Here is a 21,043-nt window from a genome sequence, read left to right as displayed (position 1 = left end):
CTTCTTCATCCCAACATTTCCAGCCAAATTTTTGTTGCCATTTTAAGGAGAGCCACTTCACTCACCTTTTCCTGCAAGGACCAATAATTATCACTACCTTATTCTACCAATCGGATTTACCTTGAGGGTATCCCTGTTTTAAATAAACTGTCCTTCCGCTGTTTAGGATGCCTTGATGCCTTCCGGGGATTGAAATCTCCCTTTAAACATTTTTTATGGTTCGTGTATGTGTGTGTGAAAGTCAGAATCAAACAGTGCGAGGGCATCCCACACCAGAGAATTGGGATTTTCCATTGTTTCCCCATGTTTTGGTATAGGGTTTTTAAGAAGTTTCTGCAAACTTCATTAAACCTGTTTAGTAGTCTACTAGAGTTTGGCCAACGTCTGATATATGATGTTGTGTTAAATGGGCCTTTGAGCCAAAGATGAAATATTACAGTAGTATTGTGGTATTCCATAATCCTGTTGCACCTACTCACCCTGTCATCTTCAGGCTAAAATGTAATTTTCAGAGGTCTGAAAGTTTCACTTCCTTCATCTGCTTCCTTGCTGGGTTAGGTATTAGCCCAGTGTTTCTCAATTTTGGCAACTTTTAAGATGTGTAGACGTCATCTTCCAGAATTCCCCAGCCAGCATACTGACTGGGGAATTCTGGGAATTGAAGTCCACACATCTCACCGTTGCCCAGGTTGAAAAACACTGTGCCCCATCAGAGGAAGAAGTGATAAGAAAAATCCTGGACTGTGCTGAGATGGACAAATTAACAAAAGAGATAAAAGAAAAGGAAGACACAGAATACTATCTAATATGGAACAAGTGGTATGACTGGTTGGAGACTAGAAATAATAGAGAATAAATGTGGGAAGGTTAAAAGTGGAAAATGTGTGTATAATAATGTATGAAGGAAGAAAAATGCAAATAAGAAACAACGGGGCAACAAGGACAAATATTCTAAAGAAGAATACGGGGGGGGGAAATGTAAATAATAGAAGATTACTGTTACGAAATCGCTGTTAAAAAAGGGAGGAGTATATACTGTGTGTGTATGTGTGTTATGTTTTGTTTTGTTGGTTTAATATATATATATATATATATATATATATATAAAGAAAAAAGAAAAACACTGCGCCATAAGCCTAATGAAGAATTTAGGAGACCCTGGAATCTTGCAGTCTCTTGTGGCATTTTATTTCTAGAAGTTGTGAGTTTTTTCTTCTGTTTTTCCCACCTCTCTCTCTTTAGGGCCAGGACTAAACAGTCTGTCTGTGGAAGCCTCTCATCTTTTCTTTAAAGGCAGAACTGCACAAGCTGAGGCAGGTGCCAACACAGCTGCTGTAAAGATTGTCGCCAGGGGACGAAAACTACTACTTCAATGAGTAATTCAGTCTTAAGGCTGTTTGGAATTAAAGTTAAACATAACTAAGTTATTTGATATATTTTTTTAAAGCCCAACTCCACCCACTTCCTTTTCCTAATCGCACTGCCATTCCGACTCAAGGTGTGTGTGGGGGGGAGGGGGGAGGCTCTTTTACTGCCCTAAAATTGGGCATTCCTGGTTGTGCATTCTTCACGTTCTTTGAAGTCCCTCCCCCCCCCCCAAAAATGGCTGCATTTTTGAAGTACTCCCAGTTGCTGCAGTGAATCCGGAAGTTAATAAGAGTTTGTACAATGGTAAATCTAATTACTAACTCCACTGTGAAGTGGGTGAGGCTGAGAGAGCGATTGGCCCAAGCTGGCTTTCATGGCTAAGGCGGGACTAGAACTCACCGTCTCCTGGTGATTGGCCCAAAGTCACCCAGTCAGCTTTCATCGCTAAGGCAGGACTAGAACTCACGGTCACCCGGTGGTTGGCACAAAATCACCCATGGGCTTTCATGCCTAAGATTGGACTAGAACTCACCATCTCCTGGTGATTGGCCCAAAGTCACTCAGCCAGTTTTCCTGGCTACAGTCGGACTAGAATTCACATTCTCCCACTTTCCTAGCCTACTGCCTTAACCTCTAGACCAGTGGTTCTCAACCTTCCTAATGCCGCGACCCTTTAATACAGTTCCTCATGTGACCCCCCAACCCTAAGGGCTCTCCATGCGCGCACCGACGCCGCCCACTCACCCGCCGCGCCCGGGGCTCAGCGCGCCTCGCCTGTCCTCACCTCACTTCCGAAGGTCGCCGGCCTGCCCGGCTCCAGCTGGCCAGGGAGGGGGGGACAGGAAGGCCGCTCCGCCGGCTCTGCCCAGCCTGGTTGGAGAAGCGCCCAGGCGGGGAGAGGGAGAGAGAGAGAGAGAGAGAGCCAAGAGGGTGACAGTTCAGCCTCCTCCACGGAAAGGGCCGCGAAGCAGCGCAGCCTCCCTTAGGAGATGCTCGACGAAAACGAATCCGGTGCTGCAACGGCCCCCAGCTCGAAGCCGTGCGGAGACAGATAGGGGAGCGGTGTCTTGGTTCCTAAGACCATCAGAAATACGTGTTTTCTGATGGTCTTAGGCGACCCCTGTGAAAGGGTCGTTTGACCCCCAAAGGGGTCGCGACCCACAGGTTGAGAACCGCTGCTCTAGACCAAACTGGTTCTCTATAGTATAAGATGTATAATCTTGTATAACTGTATAAAACGAAGATGCTACGGACTAAATTCCCCAACGGTTTATCAACATCTCAGTTTTCTAATCCTTATATACTTCCTGGGACTTTGCAAATTCTTTATTTTTACAGCTGGGGGTAAGATATGGGCCTATAATAACAGTCCAGACATCCTACACTGATGTTACAAATGAAGCTGCAGGGATGGTTATTGTTTTTCAGGAACTTAAGTAGCACCTTTAAACTCTGCCATGAGATGGAAACTGACTGGTCTTCAAGAAGGTGAGCAAAGAGGTTAGAATAGAAAGAGATTAGAATTAGACTGATCCAGAGTCACCCAGCTGGCTTTCATGCCTACGGCAGGACTAGAACTCACAGGCTCCTGTTTTCTAGCTAGATGCCTTAGATCAAAGTGGCGCCGGTGTAGGCATGTTTCTTAAATTGGGTGAACAACTGGACATCCTAAGGATGGACAGACTTCCAGGAGTGTCCCCAAGTCAAAACAGCAGCCAAGAGGGTGTGATCAAAGCTCCGTTTGGTTTTTGCGTGAACTGATATTCCTTGCTTAAGGACCGTTTGTGTTTACAAAGCCTAACCTGTGAAACACCCCCTCCCCCAGCCATCACAAACGGTCACACTGCCCCCCCCCATGCTTACGTGATCTTTACAACAGGTTGCAGCAATCCATAGTCATGGGTCGTCACTTTCTGGCAAAAAACCCACCCATTCAAATTAATGGATTCACTCATACAACTGCCACGTTTCGCTTAAGAACCGCCACACAAGAAGCCGTCAAATCATTTCTGTTCCTGTGTGCGCCTTGACATATGACGGTGATGACTTAGCGATTTCCCATCCAAATACCCGTCATAAGCCAAGGACTACCTGTATTGCATACATGGAGACCATCGCAAGCATTCCTGGAGCCTTCCAGAGCCCTCTTACAAATAACCACGGGTGGGCAATTTAACTGTGACCAAAGAAGCCAGCTCTTTACTCCATAGGGTTTAATGTTAGAGTATTCAATTAACTACCTGTTAATTTGGTTAATTTAAGACCAGAAGGATTTCTTTGTTCTGAGGTTGAGAATTAATTTAAATTAAATGCTCCGAAGGCCAAAGACTGCAAGGAGATTTCCAGAACCCTGTTAAAAGTTGCCACTGATTCATAATTTAAGATGAGGCAGAAGAGAAACACAATCAAACATATTATAGGGAGTAGCCCTATTGTGTTTAATTAATTGCTGAAATACAGTTTGAATAAGACAAACTCAACTTTTGTTTGTTTGTCCTGGCCCCAGGAATTTCTTTGCCCTGGCTCCTTGATTGGAAATTCCAGCTATACACACATGTAATGTACACATAGTGCTCGACTTACAACAGTTCCTTTAGTGACCATTCGAAGTCACAACGGCACTGAAAAAAGTGACATGACCGTTTTTCACACTTACGACCGTTGCAGCATCCCCAGGGTCACGTGATCAAAATTCAGCCGCTTGGCAAACTGACTCGTATTTATGACGGTCGCCGTGTCCCGGGGTCACGTGACCCCCTTTTGCGGCCTTCTGACAAGCAAAGTCAGTGGGGAACCCAAGATTCGCTTAACAACGGTCTTACTCATTTAACAACTGCAGCGATTCACTTAACAACCGTGGTTATAAAACGAGGCAAAACTGACTTTAACAAATGTCTCACTTAGCAACAGAAATGTTGGGCTCAACTGTGGTCGTACGTCGAGGACTTCTAGGCAACGTTAGGCAATGCTTCCTAACAGTAATATTTCAACAATGGAATGAAACGCTTTTGTTGTGCTTGGGCGAATGCTGATATCTATCTATTATGGATGATCTCGTTTGGATTCCTATGCTGAACAAGGGCTGGATTTCCTGACAAAGGGTGTATATCAGGCTAGTGATCAGTTAAAGGATCATTACCCAAATGTACATGCCTGAATGCTAAAGTCATACTCTCGGACTTAAAAGTGTCGGCTATTGCTCCATCTGGCCTACTTGTTGTTGGTATCAATAGCTTCGCCAGGTTCCAGATAAGCAGGTGAGGATTTGGCACCTTCTTCCTGTGAAGCAAAGTCTTTAACCCTTGTGCTGTGATCTCCCCTTCATCTTGAGAACATCAGCAGTTCTAATCAAATTTAGTCTAGTCTAGTCTAACGAAGACAAGGACGAGGGGGGACGTGATAGCAGTGTTCCAATATTTGAGGGGTTGCCCCAAAGAAGAGGGAGTCAAGCTATTCTCCAAAGCGCCTGAGGGCAGGACAAGAAGCAACGGATGGAGACTAATCGAGGAGAGAACCAACCTAGAACTAAGGAGAAACTTCCTGACAGTGAAGACAATCAGTGGAACAGCTTGCCTTCAAAGTTGTGGATGCTCCAACAGTGGAGGTTTTTAAGAAGAGATTGGACAACCATTTGTTTGAAATGGTCTAGGGCAGGGGTAGGCAACCTTGGCTCTTTTATGACTCGGGGACTTCAACTCCCAGAATTCCTGAGCCAGCATGGCTCAGCTTGGAAACCTCTCCCTTTCCCCTCAGCATGGCTGGCTCAGGAATTCTGGGAGTTGAAGTCCACGAGTCATGAGGGGGCCATAGTTCCCCCATGCTGGCTCAGGAATTCTGGGAGTTGAAGTCCATGAGTCATAAAAGAGCCAAGGTTGCCTACCCCTGGTCTAGGGTCTCCTGCTTGAGCAGGAGGTTGGACTAGAAAACCCCCCAAGGTCTCTTGCAACTCTGTTATTCTGAATTAATAATAATAAGATATCTTCTTGGACCTGCATTAAGCCTATGACATACTCAGAGTGTTGAAGCTTTTAAGTTGCTTCATTTGGTTCCTCTTTTGCAAATTTATTTGTAATCAGCAAAGTTAACAGTTAAATTATACACATCCAATCAATGCAGTAAAATAAAACTTTTTTTTTTTTTAGATAATTGGCAGAAATCAGTTTCTACCGCTAGGAGAAAACTTTAATTGAAATTAATTTAATTGAAGCCACACTTTCTTTTGGGGAGCCCATTGTGATTGTACAGCAGGATTGTGTAGCAGGAGGTGAAGGAGCCAATGTTTCGTGGCTTTTCCCGATTAACATACCCATGGTCTTATATTTACTTCAATAAGAAAAAAGAAGATTTCGAATAAATGGAAGACTTTAGTTAAAGTCTTTGAAAGCAGAATGTAACCGAAAGGGATGTAACTTATATTTAACATATGAATCAAACCAAACCAAAATTTGGTGTGCATATATGTGTATTTATGAAATTACTAAGTACAGATTTTCGGTCTAACAAGCTGTGCAAACAGGGCCAGTTGTGAAGTTGTTTAAATGGAATCACTCATTGCACTCAGCCGTAAATTTCTTAACAATGACTTACTGGCGATGCCACCATTTGCTATCTTCACATAGCATGCTGAATCCATAAACAAATGAACCATGTTATGATTCCCAGTGACGTGGGAGTTATTAAGCCTTTCACTGAATCATAGAACATAGAATCATAGGACTGGAAGGGACCTCAAGAGATCTTCTAGTCCAACCCTCTTCTCAAGGCAGGAGCCTTGCACCATCAAATGGTTGTCTAGTCTATTTTTGAAAACCTCCAGGGATATAAAGCACCACAACTCTGGAAGGCAAGTATTCCATTGATTAATTGTTTTCACTGTCAGAACAGTTCTCCTTACTTCTAAGTTGGATTTCCCTTTAAGGAACTTCTACCCATTTCTTCTTGTCGTGTCCTCTGGTGCTTTGGAGGATCAATCCCCTCTTCTTTGTGACACTCTCTCAAGTATTGAAAGACAGTTATCATGTCCCCCTTAATCCTTCTCGTCAATAGACTAGACAGACCTAGCTCCCTCCTTTATATCTATGTACACATGAAGCCATCACTCAACATTCTTTAAGAGTCCAGAAACAGAAGACCAAACCCCAGTAAACTATGGCAATCCATAAGTAGCTCACAGCTTGGAATTTGTGTATAACTTTACGATTTCTTCTTTGAGAACGTGTCCTTCATGTTAGCCGACAAAATACTTGATGGTGGGCTTAGTCAAAGCATAACAGAACAATCTTGCTGGACTTCCCAAAAGATGTTGAATGAAATAGATGTTGAATTAGCAGTGTGATCTGGTCTATCGGAGGCGTTCCTTCAAAATACCGTAGCTCTTTTGTGACAGTGAGGAGATACCTGGCTTGGGTGGTTGACATGTAACATTGTAGGTTTCAAATGTATCAGAAGAACTGTCTGGCTGTTGAAGAATGAAATTCCTTTCAAAACCAAGTTTGACAACTCTTCTTCTCCCCACCCACCAGTGCAAGGGAAAGGCGTTTTTAAAAATGCGATGGAGCAAGAGAGAAAAGATGAGGATCAACTGGTCAGGGTGACGAGCTCAAGAGATTCATTCTTCAAAGTTACTGTTTGGTGACCTCACCACCTGTGGATTGTGATCTACAGGTCAGCCATGCCAAAAGCTGGAACAAATAGTTTCTCTTTAAACATGCAAAAAAAATATATATTTTTTTTAAATTTAAAAGGGGGGAGCAAAAAGAAATAGGATGGATTTATCGAATGCGTATAATCTCCACTGTTTCAGTTGATAGTTAGTCAATCGCAGCTCTCAGGAAGTCAGTCTTGTAGAACATAGTTTGTTAAAGATCTCCCACTTGAGGACGGGGATAAACACACATATTTCCCAGAAGGGAAAAATGGCACAAGGAAAAAGATTAAGCAATCTGGACTTTGAGCTACAACTCTCTTCTTGGTTCGCACAGCCCACTAAACCCAGATTGGTTTGTGTGATTGTTGCATGGTTGTAAAACCAGGTTTATAGCATAGCTATAAAGGTGGTGGTTGTCACCTTCAAAGCCCTACATGACCTGGGGCTACATTATTTGAAGGGCTGTCTTTCCCCAGCTATATCTACCCGACCCACCAGAGTTATGACATAGGTTCTCTCACTTAAAGAACTCCATCTGATGGGACAAAGAAGGGCCTTCTCCTTTGTGGCTCCCTCCCTGTGGAACATCATCCCTGTGGAGATAAGATGGGCCTCCACCTTGATACTCTTTCAAAAGGCCCTGAAGACATGATTTTGCCAGTGGGCCTGGGGACCCCGGGGTGATATGGAGCTCATCAAGTGGATGGTTTGATTGTTGTCAACATGGGGGTGTGGATTTAGTGCATTTTGTATTGGGATTTCAGTTCTGAGCCATCTGGAGTCGCCATGACTGGTTTGGGCGGCCATATAAATTTTCTTAATCAATAAATAAAATAAATATCATCTGATCACAGCTCATTGCAATTTCAAGAAATTGTGGTTAAACAAGCCATAGCTTAACATAATCACCGGCATAAGGGAACTGAGTATATGCTTAAGCTAAAAGAGAGGTAATAGCATTACAGCTGAGGAACCAAAGGCTAGCTTCACACCCCATGCGATATTAACCATCATTGTTTAATGCCCCAAACTTGACAAGGGATCCAAAGAGTTTGTTCTAAAATTTGCATATCCCACAATTTTAGGCAGCTACCTTATTTGATTCTCAGCAAGAGAGCAAGAGTTGCAGGACTCCTAAAGAAATAATTGTATAATTGGGAGTCAAACTGGTTCCACAGAAAATCCACCCACCCGGGATCAAAGAAAACTATGCACCCGCATAGACAGGCCTACACCTATTGTATAAAGAACGCGTGTTGATTTCGACCTTGTAAAATAAATTGCCTTAAATCCCCCGATGATAGGGTACTTAGGCAGCATCCACAGGCAGCCTAATTTGCTTTGCTGCCATCATAATGGGTAGTCATTGCCTCGACAAGACTACTGCTACCGCTTCTACACTGGGATGCCCATCAAAAGCAATTTCATCATCTCAACCAGGAAGTTTTCAAAGGATGGGCAGGTTTTTGTTGGCTTTGCACAGGTGCCTCTACCTGTTTGCTAGGCAGAGAGGTGTGTGCAGTCTGGGAGAGGAAGCGGTGTGCTCCCCAGGCACAGAGGCCAGGCAGCTGCTGGTGGGAGTGGGAGGACTGGAAAAGCCTAGGACCTGTATTCATAAATCACACTGACAACTATAGTTGGTCTGGGTTGGGCTCAGCGTCACATGCGGTTTAGGGCTTATCGTTGTGTGAACCAGGCTGTCACGTCTTTCAAAACTAGCACTCGGTGTGATGCGTTAACCCAAAGATAATTTGGAGATGTATCCTTTTTTAAAGAGCAGAACCGGTTTATTCTGTATTGTAAGTCGTTGTGTTGGAGAAGACTCTTGAGAATATTATGAATAACCAAGAAAAGACACCCAAGGATTCACTGAATAAATCAACCCAAAGTCTTCACTCAAGGCACACAGACCATACTCATATTATCATCCTTCAGATACATAATGCAAAGACCCAGTTCCCTTGGGAAACCTTTAAAGTTGGGACAAGTGGAAGGAAAGAGAAGAAGAGGGCAACCAACAGCAGGGCATCTGGACTTGATGACTGTAGCAAGGAATGCACTGTTGGAAGATCTAAAGGGACACGTCCTTCTGGAGAAGATCTATCTGCAGTTGCTAAGAGTCAACACCTCATAGCACATAATCAGTCAACCAATCAGTCAATCAAACATTCAAGTACAGGTAGTCCTCAATTTACAAGCATTTATTTAAGTTATAATGGCACTGAAAAAAGTGACTTCTGAGCAGTTTTGCAGCCATTGCAGCAGCTCTATAGCTTGTTGTTGTTGTTGTTAATTGCGAAGTCATGTCCGACCCATCGCGACCCCATGGACAACGTTCCTCCAGGCCTTCCTGTCCTCTACCATCTTCTGGAGTCCATTTAAGCTCACGCCTACTGCTTCAGGGACTCCATCCAGCCACCTCTACTATAGCTAACATGATCCAAATTCAGGGGCTTGGTAACTGGCCTGTATTTATGACAGTTGCACTGCTCTGGGATCACGGGATCACTATTTGTAATCTCCCCAGCTGGCTTCTGACAAGCAAAGTCAATGGGGAAGCCGCTTAACCACTGCACAGTTCGCTAAACAACTGCAGGGCTTTAGCAACAGCAATAGCACTTGGATATATATACCACCCCATAGTGCTTTACAGCAATCTCTGAGCTGCTTAGAGTCAGCATCTTGCTCCCCCAACAATCTGACTCCTCATTTTACCGACCTCGGAAGGATGGAAGACCGAGTCAACCTTGAGCTGGTCAGGATCGAACTGCTGGCAGTGGGAATGCAAAGTAAGCCTGCAATACTGCATTCTAACCACTGCGCCACAAGGGCTCTTAAGAAAATAGTTGCTTAACAAATATGGCGGGAAAGGTCAAAATCAGACACAATTCACTCAATAATTGCCTTGCTTAGCAACGGAAACTTTGGGCTCAAATGTGATTGTAAGTCAAGGATTACCTGTCCTGGAAAAGTGCTATATGATCATCCAAGTAAGGCCACACTTGGAATCCTGCATCCAGTTTTGGTCACCACGATGTAAAAAAGATGCTGAGACTCTAGAAAGAGTACAGAGAAGAGCAACAAAGATGATTAGGGGACTGGAGGCTAAAGCATATAAGGAACGGTTGCTGGAATTGGGTATGTCTAGTTTAACGAAGAGAAGGACGAGGGTCGACACGATAGCAGTGTTCCAATATCTCAGGGGCTGCCCCAAAGAAGAGGGAGTCAAGCTATTCTCCAAGGCGCCTGAAGGCAGGACAAGAAGCAACGGGTGGAAACTGATCAAGGAGAGAAGCAACCTGGAACTAAGGAGAAACTTCCTGACAGTTAGAACAATTAACCAGTGGAACAACCTGCCTCCAGAAGAGGTGAATGCTCCAACACTGGAAGTCTTTAAGAAGAGACTGGATGGTCATTTGTCTGAAATGGTATAGGGTTTCCTGCCTGAGCAGGGGGTTGGACTAGATGACCTCCAAGGTCCCTTCCAACTTTTATTATTATTATTATTATTATTATTATTATTATTATTATTATTATTATTATTATTATTATTATTATTATTATTATCATTATCATTATTATCATTATCATCATTATTATTATTATTATTATTATTATTATTATTATTATTATTATTATTATTATTATTATTATTATTATTATTATTATTATTATTATCTTTATCCCAACTTTCTCAAATTGCCTTTTATTTCTTCATATTCTGAATTGTCTCCATTGCTCTCTTGCGAACTGTCCCACTCTGCTTGAAAGTTTATGGAACTGTGATAATATTAACACTCCTGTCTCCTGTATTCCTCTTTCATGAAAACAATGTCTTCTCAAATTACTTAAAATAATGTGATGTAAGACTTGCAATCACAGGGCTATGCGATTCTGTTTATTTTATTAGTATTAGATTTTTTTTTTTCAAGTGTAAAATGTTGCCAAGCTCAACATCTTTTTTTGTGCGCACACAAACACGCACACACAAAGAGCCATTACAAATTGCATTTCACGAATGATCTTCTGGGGACTTCAGTTCTCTCAGTGAGATCAATTTTTTGGTCACCATCCCCCCGTGCATCATCTTGCTTTAGTGTCGAAAAGACAACATTTGAGACAATAGTAATTATATTATTGCTGCACAAATTATATTATCCTCCACTTAAAACCAACCTAGCATTTCAATTACAGGCGTAGTTATTGCTGCCTTCTGTTTTAGTTTGCACTGTAATAATTGAATTTTAAAAATTACATGATGTCGAAAAAGTAAACGAACCAAAAATAATAACCATTTGATATAAAAGCAACATAGCAGAAAATGTGCAAAAAGGAGGAAAACAATAACCACTTAATCCAAATAAAATATGGTGCGGGATAATATAATTGGGAAATTTCAATTTAATTTTGCACTTGAAATCTTTTAGCACCAAATTAAATGGCTTTTCTCTGCTTCTGATTTTCAGCAAAAATAAAAAGGTATAGATTAGCACTTAATTAATGAAGGCCCAGTAAAAGACACTCAGATGCCATGATGTGTCCACCTCTGTAAAGATCAGACTCATATAGTCACAGAGGTTTTCCCTGTGAACCTCTGTGGAAGCAAAGATTAGATTGGAGTGCTATGAAAATCCAGAAAATTGGTTTGAAATAATCACAGAGAATGGACCTTGAAGAAGCAGGATAGAAAGAATATTGCCACTCTTGAAGTTGGATTTTGGAGAAGACTCATGAAAAGCACGGGTCTCCAACCTTGGCAACTTTAAGACTTGAGGACTTCAACTTTCAGAATTTCTCAGCCAGCCATGCTTCAATTCCACAAGTCTTCAAGTTTTCAAGTCCACAAGTCTTCAATTCCATGCTGGTTGAGAAATTCTGGGAGCTGAAGTCCATAAGTCTTCAATTCCACAAGTCTTCAAGTTTTCAAGTCCACAAGTCTTCAATTCCATGCTGGCTGAGAAATTCTGGGAGCTGAAGTCCACAAGTCTTCAATTCCACAAGTCTTCAATTCCATGCTGGCTGAGGAATTCTGGGAGCTGAAGTCCACAAGTCTTAAGGTTGCCAAGGTTGGAGAACCCTTGCTATAGAGAAGAAAGAAAACAAACAAAGGGATCATTGCCATTCTGGTGTCTCACTTGAGGCACACACGACCAGGTTCAGATTAATAGAACTTTGGACACCTGACGTGAAGACCTAGCTTCACTGAGAAATTCATCACGCTGAGAAAAATGGAAGGAAAGAGCATCAAAAATAGCTGGACTGGATTACAACAGGGACGGGTGCAAAGTTGGAATCTCTCAAGGACAAGGTTAAGGACAGATCATGCTAAATATCCTTGTGGCTGATCGTCATAGATATCCCATCTATGTAGATGCTAAAAGTTGACACAACCTTGATGGCACCTCACCAGCCATCAATCAATATTTTTTTTAAAAAAAAAAAAATATTGGTAATGCAATATTGGCCATGCAGCATTCCTCTCTGATGAAACCAAGTTTAAGGCAGACCTGAACTTTACATACAAAGTAAATTCCCTTCTTCTCCCTTGAATCACTCTTGGATTTACCCATCACCTTTTTCACTTCCTGCTCCTGCCTGTCGATCAGGAATGGAGAAAACATCCAATGACCTAATCGTGCAATACTTTTACAACATGGGACAGTCCGTCCTGTTGCCATAACTAGAAGAGAATTTGATACTGTTTGGGACAGTCAAGAACAAAGAGGCTACCTTGTTCGTTGATTAAAATCCTACTTAACGAATTCTCCTAACTCATGGTCTCAGAATGTCTGTTACCTTCTCATACTCTTTTAGCTTTAAGTGACCATTATTATTATTATTATTATTATTATTATTATTATTATTATTATTATTATTATTATTATTATTATTATTATTATTATTATTATTATTCATTGGCATCCTCCAGTCTCGAGAGACTATGGTATCGTGCTCTGGAAAGAAGTCCTAAGGCAGCATCTGGTGTGGCTAAAAAGGCCAATTTGAGAATGGCAGTCCCTTCCACACTGAGGGCAGATACAAACTGTCCCCTGTCCAGCCCCCAGATTTCGCTGGTTCCGGGACTGCCTTTTTGCCTCAGCCTGCCGCATAAGTGTCTCTTCGAATTGGAGAAGGCCATGCTGTGTCTTTAGCCTCCAGGCTGAACGATCAGAGGTCAAGGATTCCCAGCTGTTAATGTCCATTCCCAAGGCCTTTCAGTCCCTCTTGCAGATATCCTTATATCGCAACTCAGATCTCCCTCTGGGGCGCTTTCCCTGCACTAGTTCTCCATACAGGAGATCTTTCGGAATCCGACCATCAGCCATTCTCATGACATGCCCAAGCCAGCGTAGACGTCGCTGTTTCAATAGTGTAAACATGCTAGAGATTCCGGCACCTTCCAGGACTGCGCTATTTGGGACTTTGTCATGCCAGGTAATGCTGAGAATACGTCGGAGACAGCGCATATGAAAGGTGTTCAGCTTTCTCTCCTGCTGTACATGAAGGGTCCAAGACTCACTGAAGTACAAGAGTGTGCTCAAGATGCAAGGCTCTATAGCAGTGGTGGCGAACCTATGGCACGGGTGCCAGAGGCAGAGCCCTCTCTGTGGGCACACGTGCCATTGCCCCAGTCCTATGCCTTCAGCTGGGTTTTATAAAACCTTTTCGCTTTAAGCGTCCACTGCTGTGTGCAAAAAAAAAAAAAGTTCAATCAGTCAATTTCAACTTCTTGCGGGAAAAAAAAATCTTGCAAAGTTGGAATTGATTGATTGAACTTTTTAGTCCCACCCAGTCTGCCGTTACCACTGCAGCCACGCCCACCCAATGGGCCACACCCACCCAACACCCGACGATAATAAGTGGGTTTTGGGTTGCAGTTTGGGCACTCGGTCTCTAAAAGGTTCGCCATCACTGCTCTATAGACCTGGATCTTTGTATGTTCTGTCAACTTCTTGTTAAGCCATACTCTCTTTGTAAGTCTGGAAAATGTGGTGGCCGCTTTACCAGTACGTTTATTCAGCTCAATATCTAAAGAGAGAGTGTCAGAGATAGTTGAGCCGAGGTACACAAAGTCATGGACAACCTCCAGTTCCTGTGCAGAGATGTAATACAGGGAGGTGGATCCACATCCTGACCCATGACTTGTGTTTTTTTCAGGCTAATTGTTAGACCAATCATTATAATCATCATCATCATCATCATCATCATCATCATCATCATCATCATCAGCATCATCATCAGCATCAGCATCATCTAGCATTGTTACATTAGCCAGGAGACTACAATGCAATTACAGAGTAGTAGTTTGGATGCTTGTTTACCAGCTCTATCAGGTACACCCTTGTGTGCTTCCCAAGATGCACCACAGGAGGGGGCCTGGCTTTGCGAGAAAGACAAGTGGCTCTTCCTGCGGTGCCACCCAAGGCCCCCTCCCTTCCCAGAGCTGCCTCACAAGAGGGCACAACTGGAAAGGTTCAGAGCCAGCAAGAATCTGACTGACTGCACAGAGCGCCAGCTCGTCTCCTCACCACTGAAGTGGTACCTATTTATCTACTTGCATAAAAACGTTTTCAAATTGTTAGGGGAACAGAAGCTGACGGGAACTCAACCCGACACACAATGCTAGGACTTGAACTGCTGGAGCAGGAACCATTTCCAGTGTCATTAAGCCACTGAGCCACTGTGTCTCTCTAAGTCAGACATGTCAAACACAAGGCCCGGAGGCCGGATGTGGCTCGTGTCCTGGTTTCATGTGGCCCGCAAAGCCATCCTGGAAACAGTGAGGGAATGGCCCCTGCTGCCTTGGCCCTGGCCCAGGCCGGCCGGGAGCCAATGTACAATTTTGTGGTGGCCATCTATGCTGAAACGCATTCAGTCTTAGCTCCACAAGGCTGTCTGGAAACAGCAAGGGACCGGCCCCTGCCGCATTGGCCCCGCCCCCTGGGTGCATGCTTGGGGAGGTGTCACCCTTTGTGAGGAATGAAGAAAGGCACCATCGCCTGGAAGTGGCCAGCAAATGGCCCTCGCCTACTTCACATATCTGGCTTGATGGGCTCCGGGGGAGGGGTTTCGGCAGTCTCTTCCAGTGGACCATGCCTTGGCACTTGCCCCGGTCCCACCCCCTTCTGCCAGAGACCCTCAGATCTATCCCACTCCTGCCCAGGCCCCCACAGGCACCCTTGATGCGAATGATGTAGAACTGGCCACGCCCACCCAGTAGACCACACCCACTCCAGCCACGCCCACCCAGTAGGCCACTCCCACCCTGGCCACACCTACCCGTCCCCCCGAGGACAACCGCAATGCTGATGCGGCCCTCAATGAAATTGAGTTTGACACCCCTGCTCTAAGTGGCCATTTAGGCATTACGAAGGAACTGGAAATGCACCACTGTAAGAGGCAAGGTATGATACAAATTAATGCATTAATTTATATGTATAAATGTTAATTTATAAAAACAATACTTCACACCGTAACATAATACATGACCTTGAGTCAGGCTATTTACAGCTCTTCCTACGTCCTACATTTTTTCCCTACATTGTTTGCTCATCAGTGGGGCAATTTTTCCATATCTTGCAAAAGTTCACATCAGCAACTAATTTGACTTGCTTTGCGATAAAGACTATCTCATGAAACAAAATTGCCACTGCTGTTTGAAGCCGCCCACCTCCATATGAGAGTTTAGGAGAATATGCAAAACAAATTTGCCTTCCTGGGATTGTTTGATGCTCCTGTTTTGGCTCTGGGGTTTTATCTGTTTTTTAATAGACGTTCATCTTCTTACTGCACCTATTTTACTCAGCAGAACGTGAGTAAATATATTAATGTACACACCCAACGATTTATGTTGTATGTGCTAACGTGAATTAAATCCTATTCGGTTTGATGGAACATGCTCACTTGTAAATACAAACAGAACTCCTGCCTGCTTTTTAAGTTTAAAAACAGTAAACAAAAAAAAAAAACCCTGAAGAAAAAATAATTCCTTGAGTTATAAAGAAAAATATATATTTAAAAACAGGCATAAAACATACAGAGTGCATATTCCTGGACACACACACACACACACACACACACACACACACACACACACACACACACACACACATATATATATAAATGCCACTAATGTTTCATTATAATTGTCCCTGGTAATTCTCCATTGATAAATAATGCATATATCACTAATAAAATCAACTCTCTAGACCACTTATTGCTATCATGTTATCCTCCCCATGCTCAAAACTCTTTTAGCTCCAAAATTAAGCACAGAGAATCCATTTTCTCTGTCCAGATGTTAATTTCCATGTTATCGGAATATAGTTCAAAGAAGAACTTGAAAATGTGAGAATACTCAATCTTATCTCATAGTGGAGTAAATACATCTGATCATTTCCCCAGTTATAGGACACTGAACCAACATATGTTTACATGAACCATTCATTTCATTCCTCTCCAACAAAATGAGAATTTATTCAAGTCGTTCCTGTATAATTGTAATGACGTCCAATAGAGCTGAGATATATTTTTTCATTGAATAAGGCATAATTCAAACTTTAAAGTATTGATACTAGCATCTCTTCTTAGTGCATAGCATTGCAAGCTTTAATCAACGGAGATGTTTTAACCTGAAGCCAGAATAAGATCATTGCCTTGGGATAATACATTCAAGTCAGCTATTCATTACCTTATTGCCAGTGGTTCTGGCAACATACAAGCACCGTAACTCGGTCAAGAACCACTATTTCAACCAGTCCTATTGAGTAACCCAGTAAATCCCTACTCTATGAGAATTCTTTATGTCAGTGGTCCTTTGCCATTGGCTATGTAATCAGCAGTGAGCATGATTTGAGCACTGCAGCTAATTGTGGGAAGTATATTCCAAAGCAGGGCTTTTCAACCAGTGGTACGGGTACCACCTGTGGTACATTGGCACCTGGCAGGTGGTACGCGAGCATCCTAGAAAAGTAGTGGGGGAGGGGAATGAGCTGAACCGGTGGCAGCACCGCACAAGCCTGAGCGAGAGACGGCTGGAGCTGCAGGGCTGTCAGGGCTCAGCGGAAGCGCCAGGATCAGTGCTGCTTTCCAGCTGATCGGCGCTTCTTCAGGACTGTCAGGGCTGTGGAAGTGCCAGGATCAGTGCCAGGCTCCAGCTGGAAAGCAGCACTGATCCTGGTGCTTCTGCTGAGCCCAGAAGAAGTGCCGATCAGCTGGAACGTTGCAGCATCTCCAGGGTCTTGTGATTTACATTCAGATGCTTGGCAACCGATTCATATGTATGACGGTCACAGTGTCCCAGGGTCATGTGAAGTGACCAAAACCTGCTGCAACCACCCAGCAGACAAGGAGAATAAAAACCAAACACCCCCCCACCCCACCCCCACTGCCAATCCTCAACAGAAATGCTCACAACAATGAAAACCTCGGACAGGAGGAAGAGCGCCGCTGGGTGGGCAGGCAGGTGTCTTGCTCGGCTGTGGCTTGGGGGGCACTTTTTTCAGTGCCATTTTTTTTCGGGTCATCAAGTTTTTGACACCTTGCTCGGCGACTGGTGGTCCTCGGATATTGCCATATCCTAAAAGTGGTACAATGGGTGAAAAGGTTGAAAAGCCCTGTTCTAAAGGGGACCGATCTTGATACCATCATGGCGTGCTGTCTATTTTTCTCTTTTGTTTCCTTGAAGGACCACTTCCCACAGTTCGCTAAAAGTTGGAATTCACACCGCACAGCTGATTGGCAAAGGGTGTGGTGGAACCACCTGTTGAAGGAGAGGAGGCCCTGATTGCTGGTGGTGGTTGAAAGTCATTCTAGCTTGGAGTCCATTCAGAGGAGGAAACGCTTGAGGTCACACCCTTAGGTCTGTATCTGCTGTTTCCCAAGAGAAGGCAGACAGTTTAGTGAGATTCTTACAAATGGGTCATCAACAACAAAGAAACCTAATTTGACCCATCCGTGGAGCTGTTGCTTACTGTTGATAGAGGGCTAGCCAATTGATTATAGCTCTGGTCAAGCTTTGACTTCAAATTGGCCTGCCCTTGTTGTGGTTCTATCAGATTGAGTCTCTTCATATAGTGTGTGCCACAAACACGTTGTTGACACAGGTATATTGTGTGAATGCTGTAAATATTTAGATCTATACAGGAATGGACAAGTTGACGTGAAGTGGAAAGACCTTCGAATCTCAGGTGGACTGAGTATCACCCAAGGGTGCCCAACCAATCTTCAGTCCCCCTTAATTGGTGGATTCGGGCTTTCTGTTTTCTCCCACGCCTATTAAGCAGCGTATGATGTGCGCTGAGAAAAGGACCAGAATTATTTCTGCCTGATACTGTGTACTGTTTCTCACACTTCGCCAGCACTACGTAGTTGACAAATCTGGGTTGTTCTTGGAACGGTGCCTATAGAAACTCAAGAGCAATGTGTTTGCAAGATATGTATATAATTAGGCGCATGTTGCAACTGGTCCTCGGCTTTTGAAGAGCATCTTGCCCTATCAAAACTTCACATATGCATAAATTAGATCTGGTCTTAGTCACTTCATCCTAGCTTTACCCCCAAATCTTTGAGAATCACCCTGAAATACAAGATGAGAAAAAAAGATAGAATAGAGGAGGGGGGAGAGAGAAGTTGCTCATGACATCGCTAAACCATCCTCTTCCCAGCCTTTTCCAGCTTCTCCAATCCCCAAGTGTCGCATAGAGGGGATCCATACTGCTTAATAAGTGAGAATACAAGTAGTCCTTGACTTACAACAGTGTGTTTAGTAATAATAATAATAATAATAATAATAATAATAATAATAATAATAATAATAATAATAATACGATGCCCTTGACGTGATGGCCCGGTGCCTGGAGGCCGTACGGGTCTGGATGGGGAGGAATAGACTCAGACTCAACCCTTCCAAGACCGAGTGGCTGTGGTTGCCGGCGCCTCGGCATAGTCAGCTGACCCCATCGCTGTCTATAGGGGGCGAAATTTTGGCCCCCTCAGAGAGGGCGCGCAACTTGGGTGTCCTCCTNAATAGACGTTCATCTTCTTACTGCACCTATTTTACTCAGCAGAACGTGAGTAAATATATTAATGTACACACCCAACGATTTATGTTGTATGTGCTAACGTGAATTAAATCCTATTCGGTTTGATGGAACATGCTCACTTGTAAATACAAACAGAACTCCTGCCTGCTTTTTAAGTTTAAAAACAGTAAACAAAAAAAAACCCCTGAAGAAAAAATAATTCCTTGAGTTATAAAGAAAAATATATATTTAAAAACAGGCATAAAACATACAGAGTGCATATTCCTGGACACACACACACACACACACACACATATACATATATATAAATGCCACTAATGTTTCATTATAATTGTCCCTGGTAATATATATATATATATCCTCCAATTTTTAGAATTTTAAAGGACATATATATATATATATATATATATATATATATATATATATATATATATACACACATACATACCCCGGTATATATATATATATATGCCACTGTTTCATTATAATTGTCCCTGGTAATTCTCCATTGATAAATAATGCATATATCACTAATAAAATCAACTCTCTAGACCACTTATTGCTATCATGTTATCCTCCCCATGCTCAAAACTCTTTTAGCTCCAAAATTAAGCACAGAGAATCCATTTTCTCTGTCCAGATGTTAATTTCCATGTTATCGAAATATAGTTCAAAGAAGAACATGAAAATGTGAGAATACTCAATCTTATCTCATAGTGGAGTAAATACATCTGATCATTTCCCCAGTTATAGGACGCTGAACCAACATATGCTTACATGAACCATTCATTTCATTCCTCTCCAACAAAATGAGAATTTATTCAAGTCGTTCCTGTATAATTGTAATGACGTCCAATAGAGCTGAGATATATTTTTTCATTGAATAAGGCATAATTCAAACTTTAAAGTATTGATACTAGCATCTCTTCTTAGTGCATAGCATTGCAAGCTTTAATCAACGGAGATGTTTTAACCTGAAGCCAGAATAAGATCATTGCCTTGGGATAATACATTCAAGCCAGCTATTCATTACCTTATTGCCAGTGGTTCTGGCAACATACAAGCACCGTAACTCGGTCAAGAACCACTATTTCAACCAGTCCTATTGAGTAACCCAGTAAATCCCTACTCTATGAGAATTCTTTATGTCAGTGGTCCTTTGCCATTGGTTATGTAATCAGCAGTGAGCATGATTTGAGCACTGCAGCTAATTGTGGGAAGTATATTCCAAAACAGGGCTTTTCAACCAAGTGGTACGGGTACCACCTGTGGTACATTGGCACCTGGCAGGTGGTACGCGAGCATCCTAGAAAAGTGGTAGCAGGGGAGGGGAATGAGCTGAACCGGTGGCAGCACCGCACAAGCCTGAGCGAGAGACGGCTGGAGCTGCAGGGCTGTCAGGGCTCAGCGGAAGCGCCAGGATCAGTGCCGTTTTCCAGCTGATCGGCACTTCTTCAGGACTGTCAGGGCTGTGGAAGTGCCAGGATCAGCGCCAGGCTCCAGCTGGAAAGCAACACTGATCCTGGCACTTCTGCTGAGCCCAGAAGAAGCGCCGATCAGCTGGAATGGTGCAGCATCTCCAGGGTCTTGTGATTTACATTCAGATGCTTGGCAACCGATTCATATTTATGACAGTCACAGTGTCCCAGGGTCATGTGAAGTGACCAAAACCTGCTGCAACCACCGAGCAGACGGGGGGAATAAAAACCAAACACCCCCCCACCCCATCCCCACTGCCAATTCTCAACAGAAATGCTCACAACAATGAAAACCTCGGACAGGAGGAAGAGCGCCGCTGGGTGGGCAGGCAGGTGTCTTGCTCGGCTGTGGCTTGGGGGGCACTTTTTTCAGTGCCATTTTTTTGGGGTCATCAAGTTTTTGACACCTTGCTCGGTGACTGGTGGTCCTCGAATATTGCCATATCCTAAAAGTGGTACAATGGGTGAAAAGGTTGAAACGCCCTGTTCTAAAGGGTACCAATCTT

The 21,043-nt window shown here is 43.2% G+C and overlaps 1 protein-coding gene across 1 annotated transcript in view; it reads right to left on the bottom strand.

Annotated features, from left to right (window-relative positions):
• POF1B (POF1B actin binding protein) overlaps positions 1-1,487 on the bottom strand; it is a 46,733-nt gene extending 45,246 nt beyond the window's left edge. The window contains exon 1 of the mRNA XM_015825531.1: positions 1,482-1,487. Within this exon, the coding sequence (XP_015681017.1) occupies positions 1,482-1,487 (6 nt within the window). The remainder of the gene's footprint in view (positions 1-1,481) is intronic.
• Positions 1,488-21,043: the final 19,556 nt, after the last annotated feature.

Source organism: Protobothrops mucrosquamatus, unplaced genomic scaffold (assembly GCF_001527695.2).
Source record: "Protobothrops mucrosquamatus isolate PMUCROS unplaced genomic scaffold, P.Mucros_1.0 scaffold2680, whole genome shotgun sequence".
In the NCBI taxonomy this organism is placed as follows: domain Eukaryota; kingdom Metazoa; phylum Chordata; class Lepidosauria; order Squamata; family Viperidae; genus Protobothrops; species Protobothrops mucrosquamatus.
This window is presented reverse-complemented; position numbering and strand designations above follow the sequence as displayed.